This window comes from Thamnophis elegans, chromosome 7, assembly GCF_009769535.1.
Source record: "Thamnophis elegans isolate rThaEle1 chromosome 7, rThaEle1.pri, whole genome shotgun sequence".
NCBI classification, from domain to species: Eukaryota; Metazoa; Chordata; class Lepidosauria; order Squamata; family Colubridae; genus Thamnophis; species Thamnophis elegans.
In genome coordinates, this window is record NC_045547.1 from 71,138,095 (window position 1) to 71,162,608 (window position 24,514).

The 24,514-nt window shown below is 39.9% G+C and overlaps 1 protein-coding gene and 1 long non-coding RNA gene across 2 annotated transcripts in view; one reads left to right on the forward strand and one right to left on the reverse strand.

Annotated features, from left to right (window-relative positions):
• The first annotated feature begins 1,837 nt into the window (after window positions 1-1,837).
• Window positions 1,838-3,749, forward strand: LOC116511871. Its single transcript, XR_004255781.1, has 2 exons — window positions 1,838-2,841; window positions 2,873-3,749. It is a non-coding gene; the product is annotated as an uncharacterized LOC116511871 (long non-coding RNA).
• A 4,263-nt stretch (window positions 3,750-8,012) lies between these two features.
• SCUBE1 (signal peptide, CUB domain and EGF like domain containing 1) overlaps window positions 8,013-24,514 on the reverse strand; it is a 210,808-nt gene continuing 194,306 nt past the window's right edge. The window contains exons 16-24 of the mRNA XM_032221864.1: window positions 24,195-24,353; window positions 22,476-22,679; window positions 21,411-21,572; window positions 18,571-18,738; window positions 17,503-17,664; window positions 14,614-14,811; window positions 12,966-13,118; window positions 10,446-10,525; window positions 8,013-9,647 (exon numbers count right to left, since the gene is read on the reverse strand). Coding sequence (XP_032077755.1) covers window positions 9,495-9,647; window positions 10,446-10,525; window positions 12,966-13,118; window positions 14,614-14,811; window positions 17,503-17,664; window positions 18,571-18,738; window positions 21,411-21,572; window positions 22,476-22,679; window positions 24,195-24,353 — 1,439 coding nt within the window. The 3' untranslated portion in view covers window positions 8,013-9,494. The remainder of the gene's footprint in view (window positions 9,648-10,445; window positions 10,526-12,965; window positions 13,119-14,613; window positions 14,812-17,502; window positions 17,665-18,570; window positions 18,739-21,410; window positions 21,573-22,475; window positions 22,680-24,194; window positions 24,354-24,514) is intronic.

A 24,514-nucleotide genomic window follows, 5' to 3' on the forward strand; every position in this document is an offset into this window, starting at 1 on the left:
TGTGAGCCGCCCTGAGTCCCCCCAGGGAAAAGGGCGGCATACAAATAAAGGCAAAACTAAAACAAAAAAACTAATTTCTCTCCTAGGGTGCAAAAAATAAATAAATCTGAGAACTCCATGTGGTGTCAGAAAGGGATCCAGCTAGTAAACGGTCAGTTTTATTCAGTCGCCTACCCCAACTCTACCCCAAATTAAGGGAGTAGAGAGTTGTAAAAAGGGAGTTTATATAAGAAGAAGTTGTATTGTTTGGGAACACACTGAAATCCTTTTGGCCTCAAACACTGCCCAGTGACTGTTTATCTTGTGTACTAAATAACTGGCCATATAGACAATGAAGCCTATTGAGAAACAAAACTATTGAAAGGAGTGTTTTTAATATTATATATTAAGTAAAATTTAAGAGTTATCCAGTGGTGAGATGGGTGCCCAATACATTTAATAAATAAAAAATATAAAAATATATTAAGTAAAATGCCCCCAGAGAAAAAAGGAGGCAAAAAGAGAATCAGAGGACTTTATTGTTCAACTTTTTATGAAGAATTTTGAGCAGAAAGTGCTCCTGAATTTACAAACAAATTTACAAATTTACAAAAAAAAAAAGATGACTGCGCTAATTGACTAATAAATTGTCTGATAAATTTGATTCAATGGCTAACAGTCCAAATGAAAAATTAGATCAAAAGTTTGAAGAATTTGCAACAGAGTTAAACCCACTGAAAAAGGATGTTAAGAATATTCCTATGAGTAGAAACGTCAGACATGCAAATGGGAACAATCAATTTATTATTAATGGAATTGAAGGAGAAAGCTTTATTTGAGAATTTGGGACTTGCCAGAAAGTGGGGTAAAAGGTCAAAGATATAATTATAACATTGATTACAAAATGGATGAAAAATGATAATTTGGATGTTCCTAGAAAAGTTGATAAAATCTATAGAGTAAGTTCAACCCGTGCAATTAGAAGTCAATGGCCAAGAGATCTTTTCACCCAATTTGTAAGAAAATCTATTAAAAGAACAAGCATTGCAGAGGGCTTAAACCGACCCTATGAGCAAACTGGAAGTCCGTTCCCGAACTTCCGGTTTGCCCATAGGGCCAGTTTGTCCATAGGGCTGAAGCCTCTGAAGGGCCTTGGGGGGGGGGAGGCTCTTTTCACCCTCCCCAGACTCCTATAAAGCCTCTGGAGCCTGGGGAGGTCAAAAAATGGAGTCCTACGGGATTGGGCGGCATATAAATTTATTAAAAGTTAAAGTTAAGTTAATGGCTTTAAAAAAAGCTGAACTCAGCTGGCCAGCGCGTGCATGCGCGCTGACCAGCTGACAGGGCAACACCTCGGGTGTCCTGATAAATGGCTTCACCTATGGCACGCATGCCGTATGTTCGCCACCCTGGCTTTAGATTAAATTCTATAGCACAAAGCACAACATTTTGTGACAGATACGGAACTATTACATTTTTCAAAAGATCCAAATTCTGAAGACCAATTTCTGAAAGAACACAGAAGGACAATGGCAAAGATACAGGTTCAGGACAGGGGTGGGATTCTATCGCTTCAGACTGGTTCGCCTGAACCAGTAGTGGCCCCACCCACCCGCCCCGGCTCTATGGCATCCGAGAGCCGAGGTGGCGCAGTGGTTAGGGTGCAGTACTGCAGGCCACTTCAGCTGACTGTTATCTGCAGTTCAGCGGTTCTAATCTCACCGGCTCAATGTTGGCTCAGCCTTCCATCCTTCCGAGGTGGGTGAAATGAGGACCCAGACTGTGGGGGAGATATGCTGACTCTGTAAACCGCTTAGAGAGGGCTGAAAGCCCTATGAAGCAGTATATAAGTCTAACTGCTATTGCTATTGCTATGGCATCCCATTTAGGCTCTTTTTTCACCCCAAGTGCATGCACAGAAGGCTGAGCGCATGCGCGGAGGTGGGCTCACATATGCAAAACGGTAGGGAATACAAGTGAATACCACCCCTGTTCATGCCACGGAGATGGGGACAACCATAGTTGTAGCATTGGAAAATTTGCTATGATAAACAGGATGGATTGTAACTTGGAATGTCAGGGTCGCAAATTCCCCAGAAAAAAAGCAAAAACCCCCCCAACAACTCTTTTTTGTTATTTGGCAAAAAATTGAATCGAGATATAATACCTTTGTAAGAAAAGAGATAGGCAGAAAGTATTTAGACAACAAAACATTGGGTTTGGAATATATTTCTGCCAATCACAAAAATAAGATTAATGTAGTTTTATACATAATTCTTCAGTTATAACTACAACTCTTACTAGCGGATGGCCAAGGCAGATATGTTCAAATTGAACTACAAGGAATAAAATTCATTGTTATTGGTTTATATCACCCATATCAAGAAAAGGCTAATTTTTCTAAACATTTACTCTGAACAGTTATTTTCTTTTTCTTGGTACATTGGTACATTCTTGGAGATTGGAATTGGTAGCAACCCTATAATTGGACATATTTGTGCTTAAAGTAATGCAAGGAAAACTACTCCAAATATTTTTTAGTTGACAGATTTTCTAGGTATACTTAATGTATGGAGGTACAAAAATGGACTCACAAAAGACTATATCTTTTTTCCCAGATAGACAAATCTTTGACATGATATGGACTACCAAAAATTTGGCTCATAAGATAATTGAAATGGACATTCTTCCAAAATCTTTTTCAGATCACAATCCAGTGACAGTACATTTTAAATTCAGATTGCAGTCTTTTAAGTGGAGGTTAAATGAATCCATCTTGCAAAGACCACAAATTGTCAAAGGATGTAAAAAGTATTTCAAGATTATTTTAATAATATGGGTAAGGGACCCAACTTGACCACAGTTTGGGAGGCCTATAAAACTGTGATAAGAGGTTTGGGAGGCCTATAAAACTGTGATAAGAGATTACTTGATACAATATGATACATGGATTGAGAAGAAATCAGCTGGAAAAATCCAAAATGTTTTAGATGAGATTAAAGGGGGGGGATTAAAAATCATTGGAAAATCAAAACATATTTAATCAATTAAAATTATTGCAACAACAAATTTCTATGTTAACAATTTCACACATGAAAAGGAAATTGAAATATACAAAGCAGATTTTTTAAACATGCAAATAAAGGGAGATGGCTGTACAAATTAAGAAAACAAACTGAAAAGAAAATAACTAAAATTTGTGAAGGAAATAAGACTCACACGGATAATAAAAATATCCAAAGACTTTTTGGGAATTAATTTATAGGAGGAGCAAGAAGTTTCATTGGAACAAATGAATGACTATGTACAAAATCAAAATTTACCCAAATTATTGGAAGAACAAAAGAAAATTATGAACAGTCCAGTAACAACCTTTGAAATAACAGAAGCAAATTAAACAGCTAAGATACTTAAAGCACTGAGACCAGATGGTTTACTGAGTGGGTTTTTAAAAAATGTTTGAAGATCAATTATTATTTTCAATGAAAGATTTAATGAATTCTATTTTACAAAGTCAGTCTATGCTTGATTCATGGAAAGAAGTCTACATTGTTCTCATGCTCAAGGAAGGGCAAGACTTAACTCTTACCATATATTATAGTCTTCTTAATGACTACAAACTTTTTACATCCATCCTAACTGAAAGACTAAAAAATGTTTTACAAGTTGATGTCCATGAAGATCATCGGTGTGATTTATTACCTAAAAGACAACTAAAGGACAATGTGAGAATCATCTAAGATATAACTGAATATTTACAACAATGCAAGGACAAATAGGCTGTACATTTTTTTAGATGCAGAGAAAGCTTTTGATAATCTGAATTGGGATTTTATGTTTAAAGTAGTTGAGAATATGGACTTCAGACTGAGTGTTATACAAAGACTGAAATCTATTTATATACCACAGAAGGCCGAGATTATGGTCAATGGGGAATTGATGAAACCATGTGAGATTCAGAAAGGGAAAGGCAGGGAAGATCGAAGGGAAGATCAAAGAAAACTGGAAAACAAAACTGGATTTAAGATTATAAAAAAAGGTAAAATACCTTGGTGTAACTCTAATAAAAATTCTATTTTGTTTAAAACTAACTATATTAAAATGTGGAATGAGATAAAACTGGATTTTCACAGATGGGGAAAACTAGATTTGTCACCAATGGGAAGAATTTCTGTTATTAAAATGACTGTTTTACCCAAAATGTTTTTTGACTCGATTTTACCAATTCTGATAAAAGATCTGTCTTTTAAACAAGGGCAAGAGGATATTTCTAAATTTGACTTCCTCTCAAGATGGCTGTTGCATGATAAGGGCTCCCCCACCCTTATTGACAATCTGCTGATTTCACTGTCAAAGCTGACTTTGTCTACCTTAAAAGGCTGACATTTTCTTTTCTCACCGTTTTGGATAGCACTGTTATTTGATGGAAAAGTATAGCACAATTCTTCTGGTCCTACTAGAGCATTGATTCTCCTGATAATTGTCTTTAAATCAAAAGAAGAAATAGTTTCTCTATTAAAATGAACAGATTAATCAAGAGGATTCCTATTTTGCTGAGGTTTCATGAAAAAATATCCAGATATATTCTTCCTGAGGGAAACACTTACAACGCAAGTCAGTTTGCTGTTGTGTTCAATGATTCCATTATGCAATCAGGAGACTAGGCATGTCACCACTCATGTCAGTAATTAGAAGCTGCTCTCTGAAGGTCCTTGGATTTGGTTCTATCCTGACTTCAGGTTTCAATCAAAATATTGTCCATTCACACTGTATATATTGTTCACTGGTGTGAAAGTCAGTTGTACACGTGACCCGACAAATGCGCGCATGACAAATATCCGCCGATGAAACCGCGGCGACAAAACCGCGACGTCGAAAGCGCGGCCACTAAAGCGCAATTAGGGTTTTTAGGTTAGGGTTAGGGTTGTTAACGTTTTTGCATTGTTTTCGTGTTGTTTGCTGATGGCGCGCATTTGTCGGGCGCACATTTGTCGGTGAACCAGTTGTACATTGTATAAGTAGCGTCGACTTGTTATGGAACCATGACTCCTGGATCGCTGATCACATAATCCCTTGTCATTCTTTCAGTGGCATTCTCCCTGCCAAATAGGCTGGAATTAGCCACCAATGCAATAAATGATATACCCTGATAGCACCATTCAGCACCATTAGCAAGCAGAACTGGAACTAGAGTTAGGCAGTAATTTCATGATTTCAGTATGGAGCCATGGTGGCACAGTGGTTAGAATCAGGGGTGAAATCAACTTACCTTCACTACCAGTTCGCAAATGTGAGCATGTGCATGCGCAGGGCCTTCGATTTCTGACAATTAGCAGTGATGCACGACTTAGATTAGCTAGAAAGTAGGAAATCTGACAATTCTAGCTAATATAAATTGTGCATCACAGCGGATTGTCGGAATACCAATTCGCCCAAACCGGTAGCATTTTTTTTATTACTGGTTCGGGGGAATTGGTCCAAACCAGTAGCATTTGAACCCTGGTTAGAATGCAGGACTGCAGGGCTAACTCACTGCTCACTCTAAGAGTTCAATTCTGAGTGGCTCAAGGTTAACTCAGCTTTCCATCCTTCTGAGGTTGGTAAAATGAGGACTCGGATTGCTGGGGGCAATAAACTGACTCTGTAAACTGATTAGAGAGGGCTGTAAAAGCAATATGAAGCAGCATATTGATCTAAGTGCTATTGCACTTATTTTCCATTGGTGGAAGGGGGCTTTGAAAAGCATTCTAAGGGGCATTATTTGTAAGGAAGTATTTTTTTTATCATTCATTAAATATCTTATCCTCAGAATTCACTTGTGACCCGACAATTGCACGATAGACATATGCACACCGACAAAATAGCACCGATTAAAACGCGACGTCAAAATCGTGCCGACAAATTCGTGACAATAAAATTGCGACGACAAAAGTGCAATGACAAGCACAATAACATTGAAAAAAAAATAGGGTTAGGGTTAGGGTTAGAGGTAGGGTTATAATGTATGTATACGTGTCCCACTATGTTAAAGGCCCAGCACACTCACTGGGCTGTCTATAGTTTGTTGATGACGCGATTTTGTCGTCGCACGTTTGTCGGCGCGCTATTGTCGAACATCAATTAGCAATTTTGACGGCGCTCATTTGTCCGTTGCGGTTTTGTCGGCGTGCATATGTCTATCGCGCATTTGTCGGTGAACCGAACTCACTTAGGTTCACATGAAATTAAAAAGATGTACAGATGTTCATTTGAAGTCATTCAAATTGGAATAACAATTATTTCTTTATCACACTTGAGTTGAGAATTTCTCCAGACAGTATTTGCATATGATCTTTATTTGGCGTTAGAGCGCTGTTTAGCTATTCTGCCACATTTGCTACATTATTAGTCTGAGCAACTGTCAACTTAACCTACCACCCAGGAGTCTTGAGAGAAAAATTTAGAAGTTCTTCAAGGGGGATGACATGCAGATCAGAGGTGGTATTCTGCTAGTTTTTACCGGTTCGGGCGAACCGCTAGAGGCAGCTGCTGGAGGTTCTGCCCACCCGCCCCGACATAATGCACGACCTTCTGCGCATGCACATTTGCGAACCAGTAGCAAAGGTAAGTAAATCTCACCACTGATGCAGATGATCAGAAATAAAATGTTAGATTTGGTCAATATTTAAAAAAAACCTGGTAAGATTTTTTTGGGAACAAACAACTCACTGAGCTTAAAGTTTTTATGAGTGTGCTTAACTTATTAAAATAACTTCATGGATATATTTACGAATTCTTATGGCAACAATTGTTTTAGAACATTCCTTAATTTCTCAGCTTACAGCCTACGATTTTCTATTGATCTCCCAGTTATAAAGAAATCCCACCCTTCTTAGTGTTTAGTTAAGTTCATCTAGATACTTCCAGGTAGCTAGGATAATTTAAAATGCTAACGTCCTGTTACTGATTTTAAAAAAAAAAGATTTTATGGATTTGTCAGAAGGAGTAATCTTTAATCTAACAGGGAACAATAACACTGCTCTGAATTATGAGGCCAAGAATAAAAAAGCAGTGAATCTATGTAGCTGTGATAATACTAGAAAATGGACAATCATCTTTTTTCTTTGCTTCTGAATATTGTTTATCTTTTAAAGCAGAATGCTATTTGAAAGAAATTACTGTATTTTCCTGTTAAGAGTAGTTTCTCAGTGCTCCTAAGTCTATGTCAGAGCAGGGCCATCTTAACAGCATTATGGGTCCCAGGCAAAGTGGTCCCTACGTAGGGCCCCTAAGACAACTACTGACAGGACACTAAAAATGAAAATGGTCAATAAAATTAAACATATTTGCATGTTAGTATTAATAAAAAGATACAGGACGCGGTGGCTCAGTGGCTAAGATGCTGAGCTTGTCAATCAGAAAGTTGGCAGTTTGGTTGTTCAAATCACTAGCGCTGTGTAACAGAGTAACCTCCCATTACTTCTCCCACTTTCTGCCAACCTAGCAGTTTGCAAGCACATAAAAATGCAAGTAGAAAAATAGGGACTGCCATTGGTGGGAAGATAACAGTGTTCCATGTGCCTTCAGCGTTTAGTCATGCCGGCCACATGACCTCAAAGACATCTTTGGACTGTGCTGGCTCTTCGGCTTTGAAACGGAGATGAGGACCGCCCCCTAGAGTCGGGAACAACTAGCACATATGTGCGAGGGGAACCTTTACCTATTTTATTAATTAGAAAACGCAGTAAAATGTAATAAATATGTTGCTGTATTTATATGAAACAAGGTGCATTGAAGAGTTAACATACACAGATTAGTATGGGGCCACTATGCTCATGGGGCCCACGGGTAAATGCCCATCAGGCCCATGTGTTAAGACAGCCCTGTGTCAGAGTGCTATGAAAAGTTCAAAAATTTACTAGTTTAGACATAGAAGAGTAGTTCTGTTCTTCCTCCCAATGTTTGCCTGGTGACTTATTATTGAAAACATTTTGATTACAACATCTACCATGTTTCCCTGGAAATAAGACCAGGACTTATATTAATTTTTGCTCCAAAAGATGCATTAAGGGTTAGTTTCTGGTTAGGTCTTATTTTAGGGGAAATATGGCACTAAAATGCTTCTGTCTGGTTGACTGGGGCTTATTTTGGGGTAGTGCTTATATTATGAGCATCCTGAAAAATCATGCTCGGGTTTATTTTCTGGTTGAGTCTCATTCGCGGGGAAATACGGTAGTAGGCTGGAAGGAAGGAAGACTACTTTTATGGCTAATTTAATCATTATCTTAGTTCTTTGGACATGGAAGAGAACTTGGGATCTTCAATTCTTGTCAATTTTCTTCCCTGATCAAACCGTGTTAAATTCTCTGCCCATGGTTAGAGATGCCAACAACAGCAGGTATTGAAGTCAGCTTTGATGCCAAGAAGTAGAGTAGGATAATGTATTTCTCCTCCACAACTCAGGGATTCATAATAAAACAATTATGATAAGCAGATCATATTGAGCAAGGATTAAAAGCCGTCAACCAATGAATGCACACATGAAAGGACAAGATAATTTATCTTTCCCAAGGTCTAAAAAAGCCTAGTCCTTTTTAGAGCGAGAGAGAGAGGGAGGGAGGGAGAGGGAGGGAGGGAGGGAGGGAAAACATTAATCTCTCACCCCACTTCATCACACCTTGTACCAAACATCTGAGCTGTGGTTTATTCCTCTGAAAAACATTATTATATGAGTGATATTTCTGTTGCCCTGGTATTCACAAACAGATGCCTATTAGATTTTGTACATATTTAGATATTCAGTCAAGAGCAAGAAAACTAGCTACTAGTGTCCACCACCCCCGCCCCCCTTAAGATCCTTCCTTCTTGGTGTAATATTTAGCAGAGAAACCAATTATGTGTCTAATTCAACCATTGCATTCCATTTTCAAAAAAGACTTTTAAAAATGTTATATTGGAGCAAGAAATCTATGGATTGTAGGATTCTTCTTGCCTAACCCATTACACAAAAGTTAAGGCAGCTATATTTTACCCCCACCTTCTTTTTGGTTTATAAAAAAAAAAGTGTCCATAAAACCACCAAAAGGAAAACAATGAAGTTTCGATTCCCCTTCTGAAAATTTCACATATAAAGTTCAAGTGCAATTCAAAATCCAAGTATCGTTTATACTACATACTTTTTCTATCAATAATTCTTCTTTGCAGGTAGTTTCTTCAAAAAGAAGAGCAGGTTTCTTCTTTATGTGGTAGATAAACAAGGTTCCTTTTCTAAAACAAATGCTTCTCTATGATAAACTGAAAATAAAGTCATGTTCTCTGGAATTCCAAGTTACTTTTCTTTGAGGTGGAAAAAAAAATCCCATCAAATATTGGAGATTATAAAACAATAGTTATCTTCAATATACAATTTAAGATAAAGATGGGCAGGAAATCTTAAAATCAGCAAAAATGTTTCTACAGTCAAACCCAATACAATATTTAACTGGAATGCGAAAGAACCAAAAATAAAACAAAAGTTCCTGGAAAAGCACTAGAAGTTATTTGTATGGTCGTAGAAATCTGGAAACTTTTGACCGCAATAGTTTTATAAACGACCTTGGAAACATCTCCTTTGATTCTTGTGCTGTGTACTTGAAATAGTTTTGAGGATGTGCCAATACATCAAATAGGGCTTTAATCAATTTCTTGTCCTGTGGGAGACAGAAGCAGCAAAAGCACATCAAAAGCATACAAAACCTTTGCCAGACCAATTCTTGAATACAGCTAGTCTTCCTGGAATCCATACTGTTTATCGGACATTGATTGAGCGGGTCTTGTATTTCACAAGAAGAGTCCCCCACTCCTCTGCTCACAATAGAATCCCTGATGCCACCAGGCTCAAAATGTTGGGCTTGGACAACCTGCAACTACGCCGCCTACAGTCTGACCTAAGCATAGTACACAAAATTATCTGCTACAACGTCCTACCTATCAAGGACTACTTCAGCTTCAACCGCAATAATACTCGAGCAAACAATAGATACAAACTCAAGGTAAATCACTCCAAACCTGATTGCAGAAAATATGACTTCAGCAACAGAGTGGTCAATGCTTGGAATTACATCCTCAAACCCCCACAGGCTCAACCTTAAATTGTATACCGTGGACCTCACCCCATTCCTAAGAGGTCTGTAAAGGAGGAATGCATAAGCGCACCAGTGTGCCAACCATCCCTGTCCTACTGTCCTCATTTATTTGTACTCATTTCCTTTGTTCATATCCATGTTTATACTTATACCTGTTATTTTGTACATGTTTGACAAACTAAATAAATAAAATAAAAAAAGAATTTTGCAATGGCTCTCCTGCCCTCCCATTTGGCCCTCCTACCCTGCCTCCCTCACTGGGTAAGATTTCCTTCCCCTTAGAATGGATTTTCCAATTTTAAGAAGCACTCTGCAACCTCTTAAATAAAAGCCACTAGGAAAGACTAAGTATGGAAAGCTTACTTTTAAAATTTCTTGGTGATTTTCTGAAGCATATAAACGCCCATCGCGAACAATGTCTTCTATTAACTGCTGATAGTCCTCTGAAAAGTGAATGGAAAAAGGACCAAATCAATTATTTTTTTTCCCCTGGCAACAATGTCCAGGCACATTAGCCACATGTTTTGAAGCGATCCCGAATTTAAACACAGGCTTTTTGTTTATTTAAATGTATTTTGTTTATTTATTAAATGTATATGGCGCTTCCCTCCCTCACCATTTTGGCATCAAGGTGCAGTCCAGGGGTGGGTTCTGGCTTCTATTACTGCTGGTTGGCTCAGGGATGTGCTTCAGGCATGCATGTGCTTTGGGTGTGTGCACAATGCGCACATGCGCAGTAGTTAAAAATTGCTTCTGCGCATGCGCAGAAGAAAATAACAAGAAGGAATAGACCGATAGAAGCAGTTCAGGGAGTGTTGTATCTGGCTGAGTTACTATCTACTCGGCTGAACTGGTCCGAACCGATAGGAACCCACCTCTGGTGCAGTCCAACAGCCTTTTAGGACAATATCCCAGGAACTACAGGATATGTAGCAGGGGTGGGTTTCAGGCGGTTCGCAGCGGTCCCTGCGAACCGGTTGGTCGGCGAACCCGGAAGTAAGTAACTTCCGGGAATGCCGAAGGGTACACCCGCCCACCCGTGTTTCTTACCCGGTTTTGACGAGTTCTGCGCTTCCATGCATGCGCAGGATGCATACAGCGCCTGCGCGATCCTCCAGGAGCAGCTGGAGCATCGCACAGACACTAATAAGCATGTGTGCACTGCGTGCGTGCATGAGGACGCCACCGGCCCCGTTCCAACCGAACTGGTTGGAACGGGGAGAGAAACCCACCCCTGAAATGTAGATAGAAGATCTTAGAAGAGAAACTGATTTCTGTTTCTGATCTCAAAGAATTGGGAAGTTTCTCAAATATGTCCCCTGTCAGGCTTTCCTCTGTGAATTATTTTTAAATTTTTATACAATTTTTTTAAAATCTCCGTTCGGTTTCATGCATAGAATTCTCACAGTCTCCTGATTTCTAGACCAGAGTCTAAACTACCCTATCAAACTGATTCTGTGAATGCCGAATGGTGGTTTTGCACAGGTTTTGACCAGCTTGAGGTAAAGTTCCTTCATTACTCACAAAAACTAACAAAAACAATCCCTCTCACTGCTACTCCAAAAGGGCAGATATAGATATCTCGGTTCTTATTTCAGACCAAAAAACAACGATGACTAAACCAATTGTATGATTGATGCTCAAAAGAAATAATAGGTTATCTTCTCTTTGGATTATTACTTTTTTTTTTCTGTGAGCATGTAAAGGTCACAGGGAATAGAGCAGGTTCTGACAGTTTCTGGAGAACCGGTAGCGGAAATTTTCAGTAGTTCGGAGAACTGGCAAATACCACCTCTGTCTGAGTGGGGAGGGAATGGGGATTTTGCAGTATCCTTCCCCTACCACGCCCACCAAGCCACGTCCACAGAACCGGTAGTAAATTTGAATTTCACCACTGGAATAGAGGGAGGGATGGTGGATGTATAGATAGGCTGTGAATAGACACTCTCCACAGATTCTATACAAAATCAAATTTATAAATGAAATCTGTTTGACAAAAAAAAATTGGGGGGTTAATATAGCTATATTGATTAAAGTTTAACCCAGCTGAGATTGTCATCAATTGGGATTTGCAAATCAGCTTCAAATGTTGATTGCAAATGGATATAAAATTAATATTCCGCTTAACCAAATCCTGTGGATGTTATATTGTGAAGAAGACAAAAACGAAGAGAGAATTCCAAAGTCCTTTTGAATTTTGGAGCATGTTGAAGAGGAAAGGAAAATTTTTAATATTTCTCCTCAATGCATAAAACAAATAAATATGACTGCATTTAATTAAAAAAACATGAATAAAGGGATCTCCTTTCTAGGTAGAAATATGATTAAGTCTCTCTTGAGTTTTAAGCATGGTTAAACATTTCATATAACAAATGGTTTGTAAAATTGTATGATCAACCTTCATCAGTAAAACAACAAGGGAAAAGGAGCCAAATAGGTTTTTAGCTATTAAAAATACTTTCTGAGTACTTTCTGGGTATTTAAGTAAAATAACTTGTAAACAGTAATTATATATTCTTTCCGTGAATTCATGTGGCCTTCCGCACATGCGCTTTGCTTGTACACGTGACATGCATGCATGCGCACAGCGTCAAAAATGAGGCTACATAGAATGTTTTGGAGCCTGGGGGTGGCAGGGGGGCGGCGATGCGGGCCCACCCACAGGTAGCCACTACCGGTTCAGGAGAATCTGTCCTAACCGGCTGAATACCACCTCTGATTCCTGTATGGAAAATCATTACCAATACTGATTCTAAAAATGCTAAAGGAAAAGGAGAAACCAGGAAATTTTATATCCCTTCTTCTCTATTACACCTATTAATATTTTGGCTTATTTATGTATACACCTACTGTATATTAGAACAATACTGGCATAAATATTACCGTCGTATGTTACATAGGGCACTTGAAATCCTTTGCCACTGTTTCCTTCATTTGATTTGAACTGAATCCACAATTTCCGTGACCGGGAGGTGAATGCTATGGGTCTCTCATAGGTTTGGCAGGTTTCGTAGGTAGTAATTGATGTAGGTGAAGCTTAAAAAAAATAAAAAAATAAACATATAGATTTTTGTAAAAATAAAATTTGATTTTCCAAGATACGTGAAGTGCTACATTTAGCATTCTCTCTAGTCCAAGATTAGCAAGACCTGCTACATCTCTATGTAGTCTTTCAGAGAGAAATGTTTCCTAATTATCCGGTGGCCATGCTTTTCTGGGGACTGAACACTGAACCTCCCTTATGTAAAACTTGTATTCTGTCACTGAGTTAAGACCATTATTCAAACTACTGGTATATCCCACTATCTTGCAACTGATCTAATGAAATTACCATATTTTTTGGAGTATAAGATGCTTTGGAGTATAAGATGCAAATTAGTTTGCATAGTTTCCATCGGTATTAATCTGGCTAGCCTCTTTGCAGCAAACATCAATCAGCCCGGTCAGCTTCAACATGTTATTGCAGCCTGATTCAGCACAAGCAGCTGATTGGTAGTTGGATCGGCCTCTTGGAATACCCACAATCAGCTGTTCCAGGAAGCGAGGATCATCATAGCCCATTGCCACCTCCACGTGTTACGTTTTTGGTCTCCGCGCATCATGTTTTCGGCCCCCGCATGCTCAGTTTTAGACCTGTTCCAGGCTTCGGGGATCACTACAGAACATCGCCGCCCATGCGTTGTGTTTTCAGTCTCTGCACAGAATGCATGGAGGTAGCAATCAGCGTGATGTGCTGTGGCAATCCCTGCAGCCTGGAACAGGTCTAAAACGGAGTGCGCGGAGGCTGAAAACGTGAAGCATGGAGACTGAAAATGATTGGTGGGCGGGTGGTGGGTGGGGCTTTGGGTGGTGGTGGGTGGGTGGTGGTGGGTGGGTGGTGGGTGGGGCTTTGGCAACATTTGTTGTATAAGATGCACAGACATTTCCACCCACTTTTTTTGTGGGGGGAGTGCATCTTATACCCCAAAAAATATGGTAACTTTCATTGGCAGAAGTTAGGGAATCATTTGAAAATCTTGTTTGGACTCATGATTATGTTAGTCCAGGGGTCTCCAACCTTGACAACTTTAAGCCTGGAGGACTTCACGCCGAGAATTCCCAGAGTTGAAGTCCGCCAGGCTTAAAGTTGCCAAGGTTGGAGACCCCTGTGCTAGTCTATACTCTGAGTAATATTAAATAATATCATTTAATATTGTTTTGGAGGTAGAAATAAATTGGATGGTAGAAAGCAAAAAAGAGATCCAGAAGTGATTATTATATTGCAATCCTACACAAAACATGGTCATTATCCAACACCAGGCATTTAGTCACTACTGAAAGTGTTATATAGGAAATGTGACAAAATCTTTGTCAGATGTTGAATTTAGAGTCGGTTCTGCCTGCAGATGTAGCTTCTAAATGCTAAGAGCTAAGTCAACACTATGAAGTTTTACATAAATAAACATCACTTCTGAATCAGATAAATTATTCAGTGACTGTCTTCTGAGATGACAGTCTATTAGGGACAGTCTTTTCTCGGGACAAAGCTTACCACTTTTTCTCATTACTAAAACATCACCACACTCATCTTCAATTGGGAGAAAGATCTCTGGGACTACAATGAGGATCCGTCTCTTTGGAGGTGGGCTTATATTCCAAGTGCATTCGACATTGGCTGGGTAATCTCCTGGATAGTTTGGGGATTCAATGTACCCTGTATAGTCTCCAAGTTCTCCACCACATTGTTGATCTACAGAGAGAGAGAGAGAAAGAGAGGGGGACCAGGAGTGAGAAAGAGATGAAGTCAGACTGTCCTAACCTACTCATGTTTTACTTCTCTGTTTCTACAAAAGGGATTTTCTTCATTGGTTTTACTTTAAGAAGCTATACAACAGTAAATCATTTTGCAAATTAAAACATTGCTTCTTGAATATCATTTTGGATGATTTTCCTTTGGGGTCTTGATCTAACTATAAATCTGATGGTGCTACGTTCTGTAAGCCTGGGAGTGAATAGCTGCCTTTAGCTGTGCTTTGAAATGGGTGGGAGGAGAAACACTGTTCCTCTTTGTAGCTCCTTAAGTTCTTAGGGAAGACAAAGATGCTTCTAAGAATGATGATGGGGGGCTATATTTATGCTCTCTAAAGCATCCACATTTTTTTGCTTCCAAATACAAGCTGTAGCACAGCTCTAATCTCTTCTTGTATGTAAAGATTCAAATGGTAAAAACTCTTTCATCAGTTCAGATGGGATGCATCAAGCTGCCTTTTAAAAGTTTCTTTCTTTCTTTTTCTTTCTTTCTCCTTCCTTCCCTTCCCTTCCTTTCTTTCTCTAAGCCAAATTTGATAAATAGATTGTGAATGTTTCCTCTTCCTGGGAAAAAACCCCCTTCCTATTTTGGGAAGAAAATGAAAATCTATAGAGTAGATATGATTTTTTCCTTTCCTCATAGTGAGCCCATATTTCCCCTCTACTACACATGCTTGCTATGGTTAGCAAGCATATGTGAACCCTTGCTCTGAATTAGCTTAATTTAATGTGAGTGACAGCATCATAGAACCAACCCTGTTGATTAGGTATCAACGCTGTTTACTTCCTTCTGCCAAGGAAGAGTAAAGTTATACATGCAAATGTATATTTTATTATGTACCCTATGTAAGAGATATCATTTTATAGCTGCATCCTGTTTCAGCAGACAGCAGCAATGGCTGTTCTCAGCTGGTCTCAAAAAAGCTAAGCAGGGTCAAGCTGGGTTAATGCTTGGATGGGATGTCTCGGAAAAATCCCAGTGCTATAGTTAGACAAACCACCCTGGGAGTAGGCCATGGCAAAAAAAGTTCTATCTTCTTGCCAAGAATATGTCCATGCGTATGTCCATCAGATCATCAGAAATCACACTTGGCCTGTAAAACTTTTTTCTAATTTAGCTAATAATTAAATGCGGATGATATACAGATTACAACTAAATAATTATACTTGTAAATGAGTTTGAGTTTAATAAAATTTGTATGCCGCCCACTCCTTTGGGACTCTGGGCGGCTCACAGCAAGACAAAAGAGACATTTAAAATTTTAAATAAAAAAATACAAATATTAAAATTCCACATCATCCATTCCATCTAAGCAGGGCTGGATATCAATCAACAGCCCCAGGCCTGCCGGAACAGCCAGGTCTTGACGGCTTTACGGAAGGCCGGGAGAATGAGCAATAAATAACCAAAGAAAAATATTATTAATGTACAAAAATGTACCAATGTCAGTCGTTTGTGCCTGTTTAAACTCCAGCATCTTCCTCAAGTAAAAAATATAAAATAATACACTAGGTTGTTATGTTTCTTTGCATCACAGAGAGGGTTAATGCAGCCATTCCTATAACAGAGTTGAAAGGGACCTTGGAGGACTTCTAGTTTAACCCCCTGCTCAAGCAGGAGATACTACACCACTCTGGACAAATGGTTATCCAATCTCTTCTTAAAAACATCTAGTGATGAAGCACCCACAACTTCTGAAGGCAAGCTGTTCTACTGGTTAATTGTTCTCACTGTCAGGAAATTTCTCCTTAATTTTAGGCTGTTTCTCTGCTTGATTAGTTTCCATGTCATGCTGCTTCTTCCTTCTGGTGCTTTGGTAAATAGGTTCTCTTTTTTGTAGCAGCCCCTTAAATATTGGAACACTGCTTTCATGTCACCCCTGCTCCTTCTTTTCATTACACTAGACTTATCCAATTCCTGAAACTGTTCTTCATATGTTTCAGCCTCCAGTCCCCTAATCATCTTTCTTACTCTTCTCTGCACTCTTTCTAGAGTCTCAACATCTTTTTTACATCATGGCAACAAAACCTGGATGTAATATTCCAAGTGTGGCCTTACCAAGGCATTATAAAGTGGCATTAACATCTCTGTTGCTTTTCTCTGCACTCTTTCTAGAGTCATGAACCTTTAGGATATCTACTTTGCTAAAGAAGGCATTTCTTCTTTCTAACACAGAGAACAGACTGCTAAGATAGTGTTTCTATAATCCTTATATGATTTTAAAGGAAGTGAAAACACATTGGAGAGACACTGCGGCGTTCAATTTTATCGTAGAAGCAAGAAGGATTTGTATGGGAAAATTGCCTCGATGCTCAAAAACAGTTTACTTGATGTGATCCGAGGCTGAAATCCTTCGCACCCCACTGTCTTACTCTACTGCTAAGGATAAATCAGTTTTTAGACTGGCTGAGTTTAGAGGTGGGTGAATTCTGCATTTTGATAATGTTTACACAGTGGTCAAGCAAATAATCATTGAGTTTCATCTGTAATATTTTCAAATTCAACTCAATTATATAGTACAAGTGTAGCTTACAGATGGGCAATAAGGTTTAAGATTAACTCATTTAGTAACCTGCTCACAGGGCATTCAAGGCAATATTGCAAGTAAGGCTGATCATAGGGAAAACTTACTTTTACAGTGGGTAACGTTGGTGGAACCATCAAAATCTGTGCTTGTATTTCCAGGGCAAGTGATGCAATAATTCTGGCCAAATTCAGGTTGGTAAGTTCCTACAGGACACCTGATACATCTGTGGGTTGTAGAGTTGTAGTAATGGCCGGGAGAGCAATGAACTGTTTAGAAGAGAGGCAGGTTGTTTTATAATGTACGCAAAGTCAAAGGAATAGAAAGAGAGAAAAAAAGAAACACATCAGGCTGGCACTAGGCAAAAAGTCTTATCCAAGATGCATTTGCAACTTTTTAAGGTAAATAAAATACCTATTCTATTCAGGGGTGGGATTGAAAATTTTTAGCAGCCATTTCTCTGCCCCGTTGTTGGGTGGGCGTGGCCATGGTGGGTGTGGCCTATTCAGTCTCCTGCACCATGGAAGTGGGGGAGGGGAAAAATTCACCCTCCCCAGACTCTGGAGGCTTTTCTCGAGCCTCCGGCAGGGTGAAAACAGCCTCCTCCAGGCTCCGGAGGCTAGAAATGGGCCCATTTCTGGGAGGCCCATTTTTTGCCCTTCCAGAGCCTCTGTGCAGGCCCTGCACTTACCTGGCATCTAAAACGGGCTGGATGAAGACTCTTGGGAGAGGTGGAGTGGGGTGGGCGAGGCCTTGCAACTACTGGTTTGGCGAACCAAATGTAAAATTAGCATCCTGTTTGCCTCAACCTGTCCGAACTGGCTGAATCCCACCCCTGGTTCTATTACAAATCAACCCAAATCCTCACCGAAGGCATAAAAAAACAGCCTTAAATTATCATACTTTGGATGAATTATGCAAAGACCCAGTTCTTTCAATAAGGCTCTGATGATGGAAGGAAAGAGAAGGAAGAGGATGACCAACAGCAAGAGGGGGATGGACTCCTTAGTGGTGAGACTTGGAAGAACAGGTTAGGGATACAACATCATGGAGAAGATCTATTTGTGTGGTTGCTATGAGTTGAAAAAAACTTGATGAACCATCATTCTATGGTATTCTTATATTTTATTTTGAGGTGCCCTAATGATACATGGTAGGACAGAACATAAACTTACCTTTAGTTTCACAGTCTTGAAATGAAACTGCGCCCTCGTATTTTGTCCCCAGCCCTCCACCACAGGGGAAACAGAGGGTCCTTCCTGGTTCAGATTGATAAGTACCAAGTGGACACAGTCTGCAAGGTTTAAAACCATCAAAAGAAAACTGCCCAGGAGAACACTGCCCTAGAAAAGGAATAAATCTATGGTTTACACATAAATATATCGTATTTTTCAGAGTATAAGACGCACCTTTTTCCCTCAAAAGAGGCTGAAAATCTGGGTGCGTCTTATATACTGAATACAGCATTTTTTGCCTCCTGAAACACTGCCCACTTCACCAAAATGGCTGTGCATAGCAGAGGTGGGTTCCTACCAGTTCGCACCTATTCGGTAGAACCGGTTCGTCAAATCTACCGAACCGGTTAGAAGAGGTTCCACCAGTGGACCCGGAAAGCAGGCCACATCTACAGAAGAGGTTCCAAAATTTTTTGAAACCCACCACTGGCAAGGATCTTGTAACTTGACAGCTTTAAGACTTGCATGCTTCAATGCCAGAGTTTCTGAATAGCTACTTGGACCGACCTAAGTACTAATTCATTATTTCATATCCGATCACATGGGTGGCAAGCCACTCCCATTCGGTTACATGGGTGGCAAGCCACTCCCACAAAGGAGGTCACACCCACAGAGTAGGTTCCAACAATTTTTGAAACCCACCACTGGTGCATAGCCTGTAGGAGGCTTTCAGAGAGCTCCTGGGGGCTGGGGAGGGCAGAAAAGAGCAAAAAATGGCTATTTTTTGCTGAATTTTGCCGCCCCCCCGAGCCCCCAGGAGCACTCTTTAAGCCTCCATAAGGCCATCCATGCCCTTTTTTTGATGAAAAATGAGCTCGTTTTTGGCCCCCCACCCCCCAGGAGCCCTCTACAAGTCTCCTAAGGGCTATTTATGCCTCACTTTTTTGGGAAAAAAACCAGGCCTGTTTTTACGAAAAATGGGTCATTTTGGGGAGATTTGCAGAGTGCAAAACCTTTTTTTAAAAAAAATTGCCTCTTCAAAACCTTGGTGCATCTTATACTCCAATGCGTCTTATACTCCAAAAAATACAGTAGTTAAGGCACAATCCCAAAGGTGCTTTTCAAGAGACAACTGGACTTTATGGTTTTTCTTCTCAGAGCTGAAGAAGCTTCTTGGATGAGAAGCGAAATGTCTTCAAAGAAAAGCCAGAAAGTTCAGTTGCCTCTTGAAAAAGCACCCTTGGGACAACCATGACCTGGATGACTGAGAACCTCTATAGACAGCTAAGGCACAGCTTGCCAGTTACCTCAGTGTCTGTGGCATTTGCTCTCTGGGATTCCTGTGGGATTTTTATTTTATTTTTTGTTTTTTTTCTGCTAGAAAACAAGAAAGGACTTTGGAAGTTGCAATCATGTGATTGTGGGACAGTACAGCTGGTGGTAAATGTGAGCCTGTTACCAAGCTCCCAAAATATGATTGCATGACTTTGTGTATGACTGTGCATGCACACAGCAGTCATAACTTTGAGGACGGGTGGTCAGCAGCTGTGAAATTTGTTGTAACTCAATTGGTAAGCGATCAGATATAAGTTGAGGACTATCGTATAAGATATACAGTAATCTAGGACCTTCAGAGTAATCCGATTGATGCTTCACATGAACCGATTATGCAGGATCTAAGCATATCCCAAGAAACATTTAGAATATAAAATGCAGAATAACAGAGTTGGAAGGGGCCTTGGAGGTCTTCTAGTCCAACCCCCTGCTTAGGCAGGAAACCCTACATCACTTCAGACGAATGGGTTATCCCACATCTTCCTAAAAACTTCCAGTCTTGAAGCATTCACAACACTGATTAATTGTTCTAACTGTCAGGAAATTTCTCCTTAATTCTAAGTTGCTTCTCTCCTTGATTTGTTTCTATCCATTGCTTCTTGTCCTACCCTCAGGTGCTTTGGAGAATAGCAGGCACAACACACAAGTCAATATAAAACAATGATTTACAACTCAGGTCACAACTTCAGATTTCTCCTTTTTCCTATTTTCAGTTAACGTTCCAGTCCAGTTTCTGAATGAAATTTGTGAAATGAAATGCTGAAGCAGTCATAACTTTGAGGAGGGTCATATGTAGCTTTGAAATCTGTTGTAACGTCAAATGGTTGGTAAGTGATTGGATATAGGTTGAGGACTACCATATATTCTAGGACAGGGGTTTCAATCTTGCAATGACATGTCATCAAGTGATGTATCACAATGTTTTTCCCCCTTCACTAAAATGGGGGTGGGCGTGACCAGGGTGTGATGCATCTGGCCCATAGGCTGCGAGTTTGACACCCCTGTTCTAGGACATTCAGAGCAGAAGTGGGTTCCTACCGGTTCGGACCGGTTTGAACGAGTAGGTAGTAACTCGGCTGCCCATGCCCCCGAACTGGTTCTATCGACAGTGCCTATGGCCCTGCCATCTTGTTTTTTGCTTCTGAGCATGCGCAGAAGCAATTTTTTCACTACTGCGCATGCACAAAGCTTGCACGCCCTTGAAGTGCCCCCCCAAATGCACGTGCCCCCAAAACATATGCGCACCCAAAGCGTGTCCCTGAGCGAACCGGCAGTAAAAGAATCCGGAACCCATCCCTAGTTCAGAGTAACCTGATTGGTGCTTCACGTTAACTGATTACGCAAGACTTATGCATATCCCAGAAAACATTTAGCAGGCACAAGTCAATACAAAACAAAGATCTGCAGCTCTGGTCACAGCCTCATATTTCTCCTTTTTTTCTATTTTTAAATAACTTTTCACTCCAGTTTCTGAATGAAATTTATGAAAATGAAATGCGACTTGCCTCCACATTCTAACACACTTCGTGCACCCGCAATGCCTTGCCCATCATTCCCTGGACAAGGTTCACAGGAGAGCTGACCTTCCGTGTCTTGATAGGTCCCCGGTGAGCAAGGGATGCATTGATTATGTTCTCCACTATAATAGGTGCCAACACTGCAGGTAACTGGGAAAATAAAAATCAATTCTATGTTTATTACTGTTTCATTATCACAGTGTCTTCATACTACTACTGATCACTGGCAACCATCCCTTTAAACTAATCACACCCTTGTTCATCTTTACAGTAGATAAGATCTTGCAATCTTTGAGTAATATTTTAAATCCCCACAGAGCATCGTTGCTAATATTAAGAACACATTTTTACATCTATACATAAAACAAGTCCTGAAATGTGTAAATTGTCAGGCCTGCAGCCATCTTCTTTTGGATCTTTGGCCTGCCACACTTTCTATTATTCTACTATGTATTTTCTATCGCGGGAAAATGGGAGGGGGGATTGTACAGAGTTAGATGCTATGTAGCCATAACAAAATCCTTTCTAGAAAGCCAAGGTCATCCTTTGTCTCTGCACCTGGCCAGAACTGGATGGTTGGAAGCTACCAGCATGGCAGTGGGAGATTGGACCATGTGATGGACTTGTGGGCGTGGGAGCAAGATCCTGAACTTTCAACTGGATGGGGAAAACCAGAAAGCTTTCGGATTATCCCAGATGTGCCAACATGGCTCTCTTAATAAATGGGAACTTTGAGCAATACTTTGCCTTGGACTCTGTTTTACTTTTGGATGCTATTTGGAAACTTGGCCATGGGTGTCAAACTTGATTTCATCAAGGGATGCATCAGGGTTGTATTTGACCTTGGGAGGGGGGCAGGGGGCCGTGGCTAGGATAGGCGTGACCAGGGTGGGCGTGGCTACCTCAAAATCACATGTGCCAGGGCCCCTGTGGTAGTCCAAGTTTAGAAAAAAAATATTAATCAGAACTGCAATAGAAACATCTGGAAAACCCTCTCACGAGAAAAACAGTTTTTCTGGGCCTGTGAAGTAAAGCATTTAATTCGAATCTTACCACATTTCCCATCTTGTTGCACTTGCCCAGTGCTGCAGGAATGTCCTTCGCTGACAATTTTAGCTGCCTTTTGAGCTACTTCGTACTCTGTCCCAGAAAACTGAATGTAAAATTGCTGCTTGTTAATAGATTTTCTCAAGGTTTTGATAGCTGTCTGTAGTTTCTGCTCCATCCTTTTTCTCAAACAGTCAACATTGCAAGTGTCTAAAAGGGAGACATAGAAGTGTTAGAATCGATTGAGAGAACACAGTTTTCAGAGTCGCCTTGCTACCTCGTTGCTCCTCTAATTTGTCTGGAGTAAAATACATTTCTGAAGTCACTGACACCTCCAAGAAAAGGAAGGCATTCATATCAATAATTGAATTAATTTATCTCAATTAATACAGGATTCTTTCTTAGACAATCTTGCCTGCTACACCTATGATATCTGAATCAGTATGTTGAAATTCCATAGCCTTAGAAACCTTGCTTGTGATTTGCTAACTCATTACCTAGAATCTACAGAAATCTCTTTACCGATTCAGTAGATTCAACTTCCGCATGCTATTTCTAGACCTGTTTTTTCAACTAGATGCACCTATTGCACCCTAGCTGCCTTTTTTCTAGGTCAACACTCAATTCCTTAACCTCAACCTCTCGCTTCTGTGTAAGATCATAACCTTATAAAGTTTAGGGTTTGGTATATGTTTGTTTTTCTTTTTCTTTGGGACTATTTATTATACGCAGACGAATCTGATGACTATCAGTTATTTTTAGGCAGTACTCTCACACATATGCATATGTACCTGAACCAGTCCAAACTGGCTGAATCCCATCTCTGATACATACATGTATACATACCAGTGGTGGGTTTCAAAATTTTTTAGAACCTCTTCTGTAGGTGTGGCCTGCTTTGTGGGAGTGGCTTGCCAGCCATGTGACCGGGTGGGCATGGCCACTTAACAACGCTCTTGCTTAGCAATCAAAATGTTGGCTCAGAAACTCTGACATTTGAAGCACGCAAGTCTTAAAACTGTCAAGTTACAAGACCCTTGCACCCCTAACCCTTTAGAAAAAAAAACCAAGGGGTGTTCAAACTTGACAGCTTTAAGACTTGTGGACTTCAACTCCCAGAATTCCTCCTCTCGCTCTTCATCTTGATGATGTGCGGACGGGCGGGGGGAGGGAGCTGGAACCGGTTCTAAATGGCACTGTAGATTTGTGGAACCTCTTCTATAGAAGAGGTTAGAACTGGCAGGAACCCACCCCTGATACATACATACTATATACATGCATGCATGCATTCCACTATTATCAAAACCAAATCAGATAATTATTTCTACAGACAGATTCCCAGTAGCAGAAACTTCTAGGAATATGAGTCAGGTTTAACCTTGGCTTCAGTATGGAGTTTTGATTTCCCCTCCAAAAAATGAATAGTGGGAATTAAGAAAAGCTACATTTGGGGGATCACATCAAGTAGTATCAAAGAAATCCATTGGAAGAGCTTCTGGAGAACAAGCCATACATTTGTGGAATATTTGTCATCACTATTGTATGTGTACCCCTCGTATTAATAAATATATCATGCTGATTAATCAATATCTAATAATATGGATGTTGAAGAATTTTTGGACTGCCCATTGGAATGTAAATAAGTTTTTATAAATGCATGAAGGTGGCATTAGTTCTAAGCATTAAAATTGGCTCAAAGGAATAACACAAACATATTTCACTAACCTGAGACTTCTTCAGACTTCATCTCCATTTCAAACTCAGCCGTGATATGGGATACTTCTTTTGATGGGGATTTTCGCCCACGGCGTTTTTTCTTAGAGGAATCACATTTGAGATTTACAAAAGTTATGTGGCAATTGTCTGCACAGGGGAACTGACCTCCTTTGCACAACAGAAACAACAAAAATTAAGCTGTGTAGTAGCGTTATTTCAGTGGCATCGGCTGCATTAGTTTTAGTATGGTTGGTATATTAAAAATATCTTCATGCACTATTAATGTTTTATGAATCAGGGTTAGGGAAACCCTCCAAAACCATTTATTG